General features: G+C 37.1%; 1 protein-coding gene across 2 annotated transcripts; it reads right to left on the reverse strand.

Annotated features, from left to right (window-relative positions):
• Nucleotides 1–271: 271 nt before the first annotated feature.
• IZUMO3 (IZUMO family member 3) lies at nt 272–3,175 on the reverse strand. Of its 2 annotated transcripts, XM_030920379.1 has the most exons (7): nt 2,703–3,175; nt 2,491–2,565; nt 2,255–2,344; nt 2,026–2,043; nt 1,484–1,564; nt 956–1,046; nt 272–682 (listed from the first exon to the last, which is right to left on the reverse strand). In XM_030920379.1, the coding sequence occupies exons 1-7, from the start codon at nt 3,085–3,087 to the stop codon at nt 544–546; spliced, it is 879 nt and encodes a 292-aa protein (XP_030776239.1). In that variant the 5' UTR covers nt 3,088–3,175; the 3' UTR covers nt 272–543. The 2 variants fall into 2 exon arrangements, with proteins under 2 accessions (XP_030776239.1, XP_010386781.1); XM_010388479.2 differs by lacking the exon at nt 2,026–2,043 and having other exon boundaries at nt 530–682; nt 2,703–2,949.
• Between the last annotated feature and the right edge of the window lie 10,064 nt (nt 3,176–13,239).

Below are 13,239 nucleotides of genomic sequence, written 5' to 3' on the forward strand. Positions count from 1 at the left end.
CAGTTTGGCCTTGGAACGTAGATCCAGGGGGAAATAATAGGGGCAAACCTCAGCTACTCAGGACTAATACTTTGGGCCTTTTTTTTTTTTTCCTGTGTGTGTGTGTGTGTGTCTATGTGTAATGATGAAGACTAAATGTTGTGTATTAAGGAAAATTGTCCCCCTTGAACCTAATGATAAATATGAAAACAATAACAAAACAGTAAAATAAAAAGCAGCCTTAGAAATGTGAAAGTTATCCTAGTTACAGCCATTAATGAGAGTTACTAATGATGCATTGTTTATTATTCAGCATATTATCTTTCCTATGCATTGTAACATACCAGCATTACTTTCTGTACAGCTCTGGCCAAATCATTTGCTCTCTCATTACTTCTATCATCTCGGGATATCAATAAGCATCTTCACTAGAGAAACTCTCAATTCTATTTCAGTTTTAAAATACTATGACTTTATGACCAAGAAAGGGTTTAACTCCTAGTTTTGTACTTAGAGTCAACACTTAAGAGAATCATGAAAGACCTCTTGTCCATGTTGATGTGTTTATTTTCTGAGTCTAAAGTCTTTCTCCTCCTCCTCATCTATCTTCCCCATTAATTCTTCAAGTTTATCCTCCACATATTCCTTTAGTGACCTTCGTATTGCTTTCATTTTCCTCCGATGAAAGATGCAAAAATGGAATCTAGAGTAGGAAAATAAAATAATCCCAACTTCAATATCAGTAGCCCCATTCTTTAAGCCAATTATACAGTGTTTATTCCTTTGCTGGATTCTTCTCCATTTCCTTTTGTTCCAACGATTATCCCATCAAACTTTGCATTTTGTTCCTTTCAGTATCCCAGAATTTAAAATGACTTCTTTTGCCTTATTTCTATTTGGGGTAAGAGGCAATTTGGGCAGTCTCTTGGCAAAAGGAATATGTGACCCAGTGTTTATTTGGAGAGAGGAAACTCACAGTAACACAGCACTTCCCAGTATTACAACTGTTGCCAGCAATATGAGAAATAGAGCAATCTCTCGATTCTCAGCCTTCCTTGGATCCTCATCTGGAAGGAGAAACAGGAAAATATGAAAGTGAGTTTGGAGAAGAGAAATAGCTTGGGACATTTATTCAGAATAGAAAACTCCTTTAACCTCAGTTTGCCCTGTTTACTACTTCATCACTCTTCCATGGTTATTTTGACCTTTATTACTTTTAGTCTCCTAGGTTCTACAAAACTGTTGCTGATAACTGTCAGCAAAATTCTTCCCAACCTAATTTCTTCATTCCAAGCCTAGCCTCTTCATTTCTCAGCCTTTCAATTGATTCAGTGCCAAATTATTTATACTGGTCAAAATTTTGCCTAACACCCTAGTTCCATTTTGTAACACTTATCATGACCTCCATTGTAGATGCTATACAAATATGTATTGAATAAATCAGTGAACAACCCTTCTCCTTGATCCCTGTCCCTTCAAAATTCCATACCACAACCTTTGTTACCTCCACAATATTCTCCTTTGAAGCACCTGTTGGTCATGCGAAGACACATCCAACAATCAAGTATGGGACCTTCAACCACAACTGATAAAGAGGAGAAGAAAGATAATCAGAAAGAGGACATGGCACGAGAGTTCCTTAGTCATACACCAAGTGTGAAGGATTTGATCTCAAGCATTCCCAGGACTCTTAAGTTTGTATTGCTGTGAATTCCTTCTTCTCCTAGAAATCAAGTTTCTTGGTGGATCAAAATCTGTAAGTCAGATCTCTAGGAAAAAGTGGGAAAAGGATGCCTTGGCTTATACTGGGGCAATGGGTTGTAAACCATATGTTAGGAGGCCTCCTAGTACCTCCAAAATACGTGGGGTTTCTGAGATTTCATGAGCTAGGTTTTGTTATCAGGTATTATTGACATTACCCCTTGTAACCACAGCTCTAGGAATTGGATTCCCAGTGTAACAGGTGGGAGAGATAGGGCCATATAGAGCAAAGAAGATGGGAAAATATGGGCTGAAACCTCAAGGCGTCACATGTACTGTACTCACTGCAATCTTCAGAACATGCTAGAAGAGAATCAGAAAGTTCTAATGAGTTTAAAACCAGCTACAGTTTGCCATATTTATACCCAAGTAGTCTTTGTTTACCCTTTAAGTTCTAGTTGCCTCTCCACCCATTCTAAATAACTGTATTATGAACTTGCATTTCTTCCCTCATCCTTCATTTTCTATTCCCTTCATATAACTTCAGTCCTGTTATATAGAAAGTTTTAATTACCAACTTCAGAGAAGTTCTTTAGTAATTCTTTCAGTTTGGATTCCAGGTTTTGGCGGACCTCCAGAAGCTTGCCTTGAAAGATAAAGACACCTAAGAGGGAGTGGAAGGGGTGTCAAACAATAGAAGTAGCTCTTCCCTTCAGAACTTAATTCTGTTTTGTTCTTTGCTTTCTCCAGCCAAATTTTCTGAGGGTTGCTTGAGCAATACAGACTTTTAACATTGAAGCACTACCTCACCTTTCCATGTTTCATTGCCCAGTTTATAAAATTCATTCTTCAGCCATGTTCTCAACTTAACAACCTGTTGAACAGCTAGAGAGGAAGGGTAAAGGTACATGTAGGGGAATAATTATATCTATGCAGGAAGTTATGTAGACCCGGGTGTTCTCTTCCTTGCCTCCCTTCTCTATTTAAGCCCCAGGACTCTCAGGAACTCAAGCTTCCCTCACCCAGTACCCGAAGCCGCTTGTCACTGTGGGAGACCTTGAAGCTTAAACTAATCATCTCCTTAATCTGCCATTCAAGCAGCTGAGTTCGACCAGGGACTTCTGAGGGTATCAGATTTGCCAGCAAGGAGCCAACATCCTCTATAAATTTGGGGTCACACTCGAAACAGCCTTTGACTCCATGGAAGGCTGACAGGGGCAGGAGCAGGAATAACCACAGGTCACCCATTTCTTTCTTCAACCCCACTCCCCAACAGCAGGTTGTCCTGGCAACTAGTTCACTTAGTTCCTTTTCCTTCAAAAATCCAGGAATGAGAGACTTGTCCTGGATAGTCTGACTCCACTTACCCCCCACCCCCATTTCCATCCCACTATCAGGCAATCTCATTTCCTTAAGGATCTTCAGTTGTTTACTGACTCTTATCCTTCATTCTAGCAGAGGGAACTGCCAGCTGGGGAGCCGATACCTGAGTTCTAAGTGTAGAACACCAAGAGATAGAGAAGCCTTGAGCTCACACATGCAGAGTTCTGTGCAGGGAGATGTCTCAGAAAAAGTGTTTCTTTAGCCCTCTCCCTGACTTGCATCCTCATGAGACTCTTAAACCCCCTCCTGACCTTCAGAGATGTATATCACCAGAGATGGGTTGTAGAAGTGATCCTATAGAACCTGAGAGATTGCTTAACCCAAAATCTACTTCCACATTGGAGGCAAGAAAAGCCAAGAATATTGAGTTGCTTGCAGGTCCCAGTCCCTACTGGTGACAGTATTGTTGAGAATAAAGGAATGAGCATTTATCTAGAATAATATTTGGTAATTTTAATAGACAGTAACTTATATTTCAGGTTACATTTGTCTCTAGGATGATTCCTCTATACATGATTTGTAATATTTCTTTCTTTTCTTTTCTTTTTTTTTTTTCTTGAGATGGAATTTCACTCTTGTTGCCCAGGCTGGAGAGCGATGGCATGATCATGGCTCACCTCAACCTCCGCTCCCAGGTTCAAATGATTCTCCTGCCTCAGCCTCCTGAGTAGCTGGGACTACAGGCATGTGCCACCATGCCTGGCTAATTTTGTATTTTTAGTAGAGATGGGGTTTCTCCATGTTGGTCAGGCTGGTCTCGAACTCCCAACCTCAGGTGATCCACCCACCTCGGCCTCCCAAAGTGCTGGGATTGCAGGCATGAGCCACCGTGCCTGGTGATTTGTAATCTTTTTATAGCATTCTTCTTATAGAGAGTGTGGAGTCAAATACTAGAAACAATAGTTGAGGAATATAGAGTGATGAATCCAATAATGTTCAGATCCTTTAACAAGTGCATTCTAAAATACTGACAAAGTATGTAACATAAGAACGTAATTATCATGGGCTGTCCTCTCAGGCCACCACCTACATGGACGATGGCCAAATAAACATGTTCTTCTTTCAGTGGCCCTTTGAATAAAAATATTCTGTTATTTGAATAAATTAAGGTTGCTTTTCAGACTCTCAAGAGCACTGGTTACCTCTTTTCTAACATGTTGCCTGTATGGCTGTGACCTCCTGGAAACCAGGAAACATTGGCAATCTACAGGTTTCATGGTAGAATTTATATCTAAGATATGGGGTGATCACAGTGGAATGTTGTGAGGGAAGTTAAAAGAATTACCATTACTTATATGTCTACCATGTCTATGTGACAGACATTGTGCTAAACACTTCAGATAGTCACAGATTTTCAGGGCACAGCAATCCTTTGGAGATTGTTATTTCTACATTACAGAAAGAAACTGAGGCTCAGAGATGTAAAAGAATTCTCCCTGGAAGAATAATTTAAGAGTATGAGTTCAGGGTTCAAGCTCATGTTTGTCTGATTCCAAGTCCTATATACTTTACTGCCTCTCAACAACGACTATCTGGGATAATACACAAAATTATCTCTTGGAATTGGATAAGTAAATATATCAAGGCAAATATAGATTTCTTGATTTATGGTTTAAATTAGCATCTCTCTGCTCAGATTTTTTTTTTTAATTCCCTTGGCTAGATGATCTCATCTTTAGAGGATTTCCCAAAAGATTTTCACATGCTGAGGTCTGAAGGCAAGTGAGCTAATAGGATTAAATTAACTCTAGATACTAAAGTTGAAAACTAAAGGGGCTAAAAAACTTGGTAGAGAAGTGGCAAGGTATGAAAACAAACTGTGCTTCAAGAAAAGATACGCATTATAGATATTTTCCAGTCAATGATCCATACCATCACTTGAACAGTTCAAAGAGTATCCTCTGCCACATTACTGAATAATTCAATGGCACCTTACTTTAACCCAGACCTAGAGGTCCATCTATCATTTTTATCATTGTTCTCCCTTCCAGCTGAAATTTCAGTCAAGTTTTTAGGATGAGAGAAAAAGAAATTGGCTTTTGGATAGTCTTATAAAGACTAGAAAAAGGCAAGTCACTTCTTAATAAGACAGGTAGAATTGTAATTGAAAGAATATATGTATCTCATATAAAAGAAATAAGGAAATCTCAGTCTCATGGAGTAAACAGTAGACCGATAACACAATGGGCTAATGGTAAATGTAGAGGTACATATCGAGGTTTATGAAAAAACAGAACAGTACTAGACAAGTCTAGAGATTTTTTTTTTTTTTTTTTTGAGACGGAGTCTTGCTCTGTCGCCCAGGCTGGAGTGCAGTGGCCGGATCTCAGCTCACTGCAAGCTCTGCCTCCCGGGTTTACGCCATTCTCCTGCCATTCTCCTGCCTCAGCCTCCCGAGTAGCTGGGACTACAGGCCCCCGCCACCACACCTGGCTAGGTTTTTTGTATTTTTTAGTAGAGACGGGGTTTCACCGTGTTAGCCAGGATGGTCTCGATCTCTTGACCTCGTGATCTGCCCGTCTTGGCCTCCCAGAGTGCTGGGATTACAGACTTGAGCCACCGCACCCGGTCGAGAAATTTTTATAGAAAGGCTGTATCCAGGAGACTAGAGACAATAATTAATATATCATGATGAGTGAGAATTCAGTAGTGTTCAGGAAACTTTAGGGGGAACACTCTGAAGGCACTGGTGGTGGAATGTATAACATAAGAAAATAACTGCAATTATTATGGGGAGAGCACTTTGAATTTCATAAATGTAAAATATTTGAGCTTTGGGAAAGAAGAACTGTCTGGAAATTGATTAATAATATAATGATCACATTACTTAATTAAAATAATACCTGTGTCTGGGAGGCAAAAGGCTAACACCCAAATCCTAGAATAATTACGTTAGTATATGGTTTGACTTGGCAGGAAGAGCTGTGATTTATAGTCAGTACAAATCTGCAGACTATCTAGCTAAATTCTGTTTAAAATAGTATAAGAGATGGATAATGGCACATACATTCATAATATTTTACCAACTACATATTGACTTATTTGTGGTTCTAACATAAATAAGATATTCATGGGTAGTTGTTTTTATACTAAAACACTAGCAATTAAAGAGTCCCTCCTTTAAGGGCTAGAATCAGTTGTTTGGTACCATTTGGCCTTTGTTACAAATAACATAATGCACTGAGGTTTGAAATTTGAAGAACAAGTTTCATAAAGAGTAAGATTTTTACAGAAATTCTCCCTCATCCCATGGTATATCTGATTTCTCAGATTTATTAACAAAAATAATGAATCCTTATCCTCAAGCTTCTTATAGCCATTTTTCTGATGGATTATTTATGCTGTTGAGCTCTGCTCTATTTCCCATCCCTACCTATCACTTCACAGGATTTTTTAAAAGTTTGGCAAATAATCTAGATACCTTTTATAGTCAGATGCAGTTAACTACATTTCTGACTGTAATCTGAGATCAAGAAGCCATTACTTGACATTTGATCAAGTTATAAGCTATATTTTTAGGTAGCGTAATAATTGTATTTGAAATAATTACTATATACCAGACATTTCACATGTAGAGTAAGTTTAATTTTCTATATACCTCCCCATTTATATTGCATTGTCATTAAGCTAATTTATCTCCACATATTTCACTTATCCTTTAGGAATAGTCATAAGGGTGGGTAAATTATAGGGTAGACCAGAAGATTTACAAGGAATCTTTGACAGGAAATGAACTAAAAAGCTAATCACATCAAGGCGATTGTGGGAAGAATGAGGGGAGAAGGGTAGTGGAAGCAGAAGATATGTGTCACAGCTTATTTTCTCTCTATACTAGAAATGTTAAGTAAAATCCTCATATTCCATGAGTTTTTGCCCTGTTCCCTTTAAGGGCTTTTACAGGATAGGTTAATAGAAGGTGCTCCTGAGATGATATCAGTTCTTATGTGGCATGGAATGTCTAAGATGCTTCCACTGGCTGCTGGGGAAGGATGTACAACTCAACTCAGGATCTGACTGGCCCCTTTGCTGGCATATCATCAAGGCTTCAGGTAAAGGGAACCTGTGTAACAGCTGGAAAGTGGACCTGGTACCAGGGTCAGGAAAGGAAATGGAGTCTGCAGCAGGCTTCAAGGCCTTGATGAGCCAAATCATTAGGAAAGACCAACAGTTCCTGACGCAATTGAGAGAAAACAGGTCCAAAGTGCCCCACGTGCAGAGTTTGTCAACAAACACTATAAATAGATTCAGAAATTGTATTAGGTAAGGTTATATCTTCACCTTGGAAGAGACCAACACACTGTCAAAAACTAAAACGCACATTAGTGGAGAAATTTACCGCACAATTTACTGAGGGGAGAAAAATCTGGAGTTTTTAAACCCCTCTCTAGAAGGAGAGGGAGTCCATGGTGGTGATATTTACTACATTTTAACATGCTAGATAGGAAGGATTGAGTCCATGACTGGACTTGTAGTTAGTTAAAACAAACCTAGATTTTGGTGATTGTGAAGGTGTTTTAACCTGGCTTAAGAAGGTCGAGGATCACAGAGTTACTCAGACTTCATAGTTTCTTATCAATTTCAGGAGGTTGGAGCTAGTTGGCATGAAACGTAACAGTTTTGATATGTTGTAGGCAAATGCTACTGTAAGTGAAAAACTTTCTTCTACATGCGACATATCCAAGGCAAGGACCCCTCAGCCACACAGTGCCATGAGGTAACATCAGCTCCTACCTCCTCATTCTTATGTCCTGTTTGGGAAGAAACAAGAGGAAAAATATGAAAGGATAATTCTTCCAAAGGAAATGTAGTTATCTAAAAAAAAGTGTTTAAATTATTTGGTGAGATTAGGCTTATTATATTATGCTAATATTGCTTTTTATTTTTTACCCAAGGAGGTGAAAAGATGTTTAGAGAAAGCTAAGACCAACAGACTATGAGGAAGCTGTGTCTCTTTCATGTATCTGAGAGCAGTGTGAATAAATGTGTGACCTTGCAACATAAATGTCATATTTTATTCTCAAGCTTGCATGACTATTTCCATTTTATAAAATACAAGCCTGATGTTTGGAGCCATTAAAGGACTTATACAAGGTCACACACTTAGTAAGATAAAGATTTGGGGGTTGTAACACAACTTTGTCTGCCTTCAAATCCATGTTCTTTTTAAAACACCAAAATTTTTTTTCTGAAGAGAGTTAATCCAAGGTCACATCATTATTGCCTCAAAGTAGCAAGAATAGGTATTCTTAATGAAATTATATTGGAGAAAAAAAGAAAGATGCTGTGTTCTTTTCATTCAATTATTTAAATATTATGGAGTCTGTAATTCCAACCATTGTTTAATTTTCTCCCCATAGCCAATTCTTTTTTCCATTCCTCCCAATTATTTCTGTAGAGGAATTGCCTGTTGATTAAAGTACATAATTTATTTAATAATGCATATAAAAGGTATAGATATTAACCTAGTTTACCATAAATAAATACCAGGTACATGCAGCATTTCTCCTTTCCTACCTTCAAAAGGAATAAAAATACAATAACAAAACCAACAATGAAAACCCAGTAGCCAATAAGAAGTAATTTCATTGAACAAAAAGTCTATGTCAAATAGTGTTTCATATTCCTTACATGCATGATCTTATAAAATCCCTATTCTAAAAGGCTGGTCCTATTATACCCATTTAAGGATGAGAGAACTGAGACTGAGTGGCTAAGTATTTTCAACCAGACCATAGGGCTCTCTGGTAGTAGAGCTTGGATTTTTACGGTTTTGACTGATTCCCTATTCATATTCTTTAAACCACCAAATTCTCATTTTTTAGTATCCAAGAGGAAAAAAGGTAACCTGTCTCTGTACCTAATGAACTGGCTTATTTCTGACAAACTTCCTAGATGAGACACTGGACTAATATATGGCACTAGATTCAATTTTAATTCTGATCCTTGTAGGAACAGGTCTCTTTGCAAAGTGTAGAGTCAAGGGGGTGATTTGAACTTAATGGTTACTACCCTTCCACAACTAATTTTATTGTTAACTTTTTTTTTTTTTTTAACATTATACTACTTTTCTTTACTATAAAATTTTGCGTTTGGACCTTTCTCTATTTGCAGACTTCTATTTATCATCTTGTTTTGCAATATTAATTAGGATAGTTTTCTCTTGACTCTTTCTAATATGCTAAGTAAGTTTTTTTTTTTTTTTTTTTTTTTTTTTTTTTGTAATACAACCTGTCTTCAAACTACACCTGTAGGTATTGGCTTATCTATAAGATCACTGGAAATTTAATCAAATTCCATTATATCTTGCATTGTCTTCTGAAAAACGGCCTCAACAAAATTTGCTCTCTATCTATTTAGTAATATAAATGAGGAAACCAAAAAGGCCAACGGTGAGGCAGAAAGGTTTCAGTTCAGTGGAGAAAAGAAAATCTTGATGAAATGTCATTAACTTCCATATTTGGAATAAGCTATAAAAGGTGTGGAATCTTCATTCTTTCAGTCCACAGTCAATGTTGGGCAGTCCTGTCTCAAGGTTTGGGCATTACTGAATTGGAGGTCCCCCTACCTGACATAGCTGTTACAATATTTAGAGTATTTAGAGAATGATACCATGAAAAGTTTCTAATTTATATTATTTTTTAAATTTAGTGCAAGTATAATAGCAGATACTATAAACATGTATAAGTTTTTCAAAAAATGAAAATTCTGGTATTACATATACTAGATGAAAAAGGAATTCGTCTAGTTCTACACAAATTATTAAGTCATTTGTTGCCTAAACATATATCACCAAGATGGAGTCTAAAAAGCACTACAAATCAGCTTTTTAAAATGGTAAGAGTTATATTATCTAGAAAAATATAAAATGGTTTTCAATTGTAGCTATTTAAGAATTTCACCATAAATACTTCATCAAATTATTTCGCTCTGATGCCTTAAGAAAAGACCTTTACAAAGTATACATTGACCATTTTTTGTTTTTGCCAAGTTTAGCTCCATGTCTGAAGGGCAGATGCGATAAATTGGTCATACATTATCTCATTTGCAGTCTGAGTTTTATGAGCTCCCATAAAACAATTACCATATACACATTTTACAATAAATGAGCAAACAAAGTGGCTGCAAACAATATGGAAAAGTCAATAATTAATTTCAGATTTCCAAATGTAACAGAGACAAGGGAGCTTTCTCTTCTTTTCAAAAGGGAAGGTTTCTTTGTTAGGAATATGCAAGCATGTTAATTCATTACTGTGTGGTTTCTCTTTTTCCAAAGCTTGTCGAAGGTCTAATTTATGTGCAAGACTGAAAGCTTTTTAAACGGATAATATGCCTCCTTCATGAGAAATACCACCCCTTTACGCTCCATTAAATTCAGACGTTGACTCTATAAGCTACGTACCAATTATTTCTTTCCAGAAACAGCAGCATAGTTTTTTCTGCAAGGGACAACAGATTATTGTAGGCTGCTATTAATCTCCACATAGTTCACAAAATACACAGGACACTAGGGAGAAAACAATCATGTTGCTATTTTAACATTTGCAAAATGCTATGTGGAGAGAAAATAAAAAGAAGATGCTTGTCTGATTGCAATACTCCTTTATTATTTCAAATCTGCCAAAGATAGAAAAAACTCTTAATGACCTGCTGATGTTGAAGCATCTCTGTGATGGACACAGAGATGAGTCTTCATCTGGTTGATCTTTGTTTTCTACAACACGTATGGCTAACCACTGCACAATCCAACTGCATGAGACATTGGATGTGATAGTGAGTAAAAATGCCTATTAAAATGTTAAAATAAATTCGTATACAACAACAGCATTGTTGAGTGCAACGATAATGGAACAATTCTCATAGTAAAAACCAGAAAAATATACCACTACTTCAGCATAACCTGCTATAGATTAGAATTTAATATGATGACACTGAATTATTTTTAGGGGAGTGAATTACCCTAAGTAGTAGAACGGTTTACAAAACTATTGGCACTGATACTAGCCCATGTATCAAAATCCAAGGATTATTTTAATAATGAGAAGTCAAAATCTTATTTTTAAAAATTTATGACTTTATCCAGTCAAAAGTATCTAAGTGTCTACATTTAACTTACATCCAACAAGTATTTATTTATTTATTTATTTATTTATTTATTTATTTTGAGACGGAGTCTCGCTCTGTCACCCAGGCTGGAGTGCAGTGGCCGGATCTCAGCTCACTGCAAGCTCCACCTCCCGGGTTTACGCCATTCTCCTGCCTCAGCCTCCCGAGTAGCTGGGACGACAGGCGGCCGCCACGTCGCCTGGCTAGTTTTTTGTATTTTTTAGTAGAGACGGGGTTTCACTGGGTTAGCCAGGATGGTCTCGATCTCCTGACCTCGTGATCCGCCTGTCTCGGCCTCCCAAAGTGCTGGGATTACAGGCTTGAGCCACCGCGCCCGGCCCCAACAAGTATTTATTGAGCACTTATTATTTGCCAGAAGCCATGCTAAGTAACAACAATAGACAGAAGATGGGACAGAAATACCTCTGCTACAGCATGCAATCAAGTAGAAGGCTGATATTTTAATCTAAATGGTTTTTCTAAATGTGTTGAGGTGGCATTTTTTCCCTCAGCATTTATTTTTGTCACACACACACACACACACACACACACACACACACACCCACAGAGAGAGAGAGAGAGAGAGAGAGAGAGAGAGAGAGAGAGAGAGAGAGAGATTGAGATAACTATATGCATATATATGTATATATTTATTTATTTTAAAAAGATTAACTGTCTTCATAGGAATTTTGCTCCATTCCAAACAAATCAGGAAAGTTTTGGCTGAGATGGCCCACAGATCCAAAGGTGACTTAATTAATACATTCTATTCCTCCAGAAATTGCATCAAGAATGGGTATGTAAGCTAATCATAGCCCGTGAGATACTGGCAATTATTTAATGAAAGTTTTCAGGAAAATAAACAAAAATCCACACTATCTCCTTTGTAGGAGTTACCAGAGAAAACTGTTTTCCAGAACTTCCTGATGTGAAAATGTGAACACTAAAGCTGCAACTGCCAGAGGTGTGTTGGGGCTCCCCTTATCTGTGGTTTATGAGAGCTGATTTTACAATCAATTCTGCACGTGGTAGCTTGAAATGGACCATGGTGGGAGATTTTACATCTCAGAAATCACAGATGATACAAATAAAGGGTCTTTAAGGTTTTTCTTTCCTTTTATTAAGGGAAGTGCAGATAGTCAACTTGCTATGAGTCCATAGTGTGGAGACATAATGTGAGACCAGGAGAGACTCATGAGAAATTAGGTCTTGATACTGTAAGTTGAACTACCAGATCAAGCTTTAGTAGAAACCTGCCATAGCTCTGGAGTTTTCACTTAATGTGAGCATATAACTTCTTCACAAAATAACAGTTTCATGAACAATGTACATTATTTTTTGAAGGTAGAATACTAAAATTAGCGTTACTTCAAGATAATTCTTAAAAGCAAATTGAGGTTACAGAAAGAATATGTACTGGGAATCTTAAGAGAGTGATTGATAGTTTTGAAAATGTAACTCTGCTTCTCAGGGTACATCTGGTGGACAGGCTCTTAGGGGGTTGATAATTTGGAAAAGACAGTTTAATTGTTGAAGACGTGTTGCCTGCAGAGGCAAAAGGTTAAGTTGTTAAACAAAATGTGGTTTGACCTGTGCACTGATCCCAATTATAAAATTTACTCCAGTCAAATTTTCAATGTACATTCCAGTAAAATTAAGTGTTGCCTCGGTAAAATTTGTAAATCCATATATGCCATTCTACGGGAATAACTAGCTAACTAGCCACTGAGCTTATGAACGGAGACAAAACAGAATAAAATTCCAAAATAACAGTGTGGTCAAATTAGAATTCCTATTTTAATATAACTGGGAAGCGGTGGATGCATATAATTCTATTGAGGCAGAAATAAAAATTTAGTGGGTCTTAACACTAAAGAAATAAATTATACAGTATTTTGTCTAATGTATTCAATGTCAAAAGGAAAGGAATTATGCTTAAATTATGATACAACAATAAAGTATTACTGGAGAAACATTGGTCCACATTTTAAAGCTAATTTTTATACAAATTTACGGACAATATTAAGAAAGGAGCTTGATCTTAAGAATTTAATAAACTCCTGACATGTTTTG

Source organism: Rhinopithecus roxellana, chromosome 16 (assembly GCF_007565055.1).
Source record: "Rhinopithecus roxellana isolate Shanxi Qingling chromosome 16, ASM756505v1, whole genome shotgun sequence".
In the NCBI taxonomy this organism is placed as follows: Eukaryota; Metazoa; Chordata; class Mammalia; order Primates; family Cercopithecidae; genus Rhinopithecus; species Rhinopithecus roxellana.

Bases quoted from the DNA above. Each gene is read 5' to 3' on its own strand.
- IZUMO3 (XM_030920379.1), bottom strand. From the start codon at position 3,087: ATGAGATTGCCTGATAGTGGGATGGAAATGGGGGTGGGGGGTAAGTGG. The intron at 1,047-1,483 runs GTAACAAAGGTT...TTCTCCTTCCAG, and splicing joins CAAAGGAGAATATTGTGGAG to ATGAGGATCCAAGGAAGGCT. The intron at 683-955 runs GTGAGTTTCCTC...TTCCTACTCTAG, and splicing joins CTGGGAAGTGCTGTGTTACT to ATTCCATTTTTGCATCTTTC.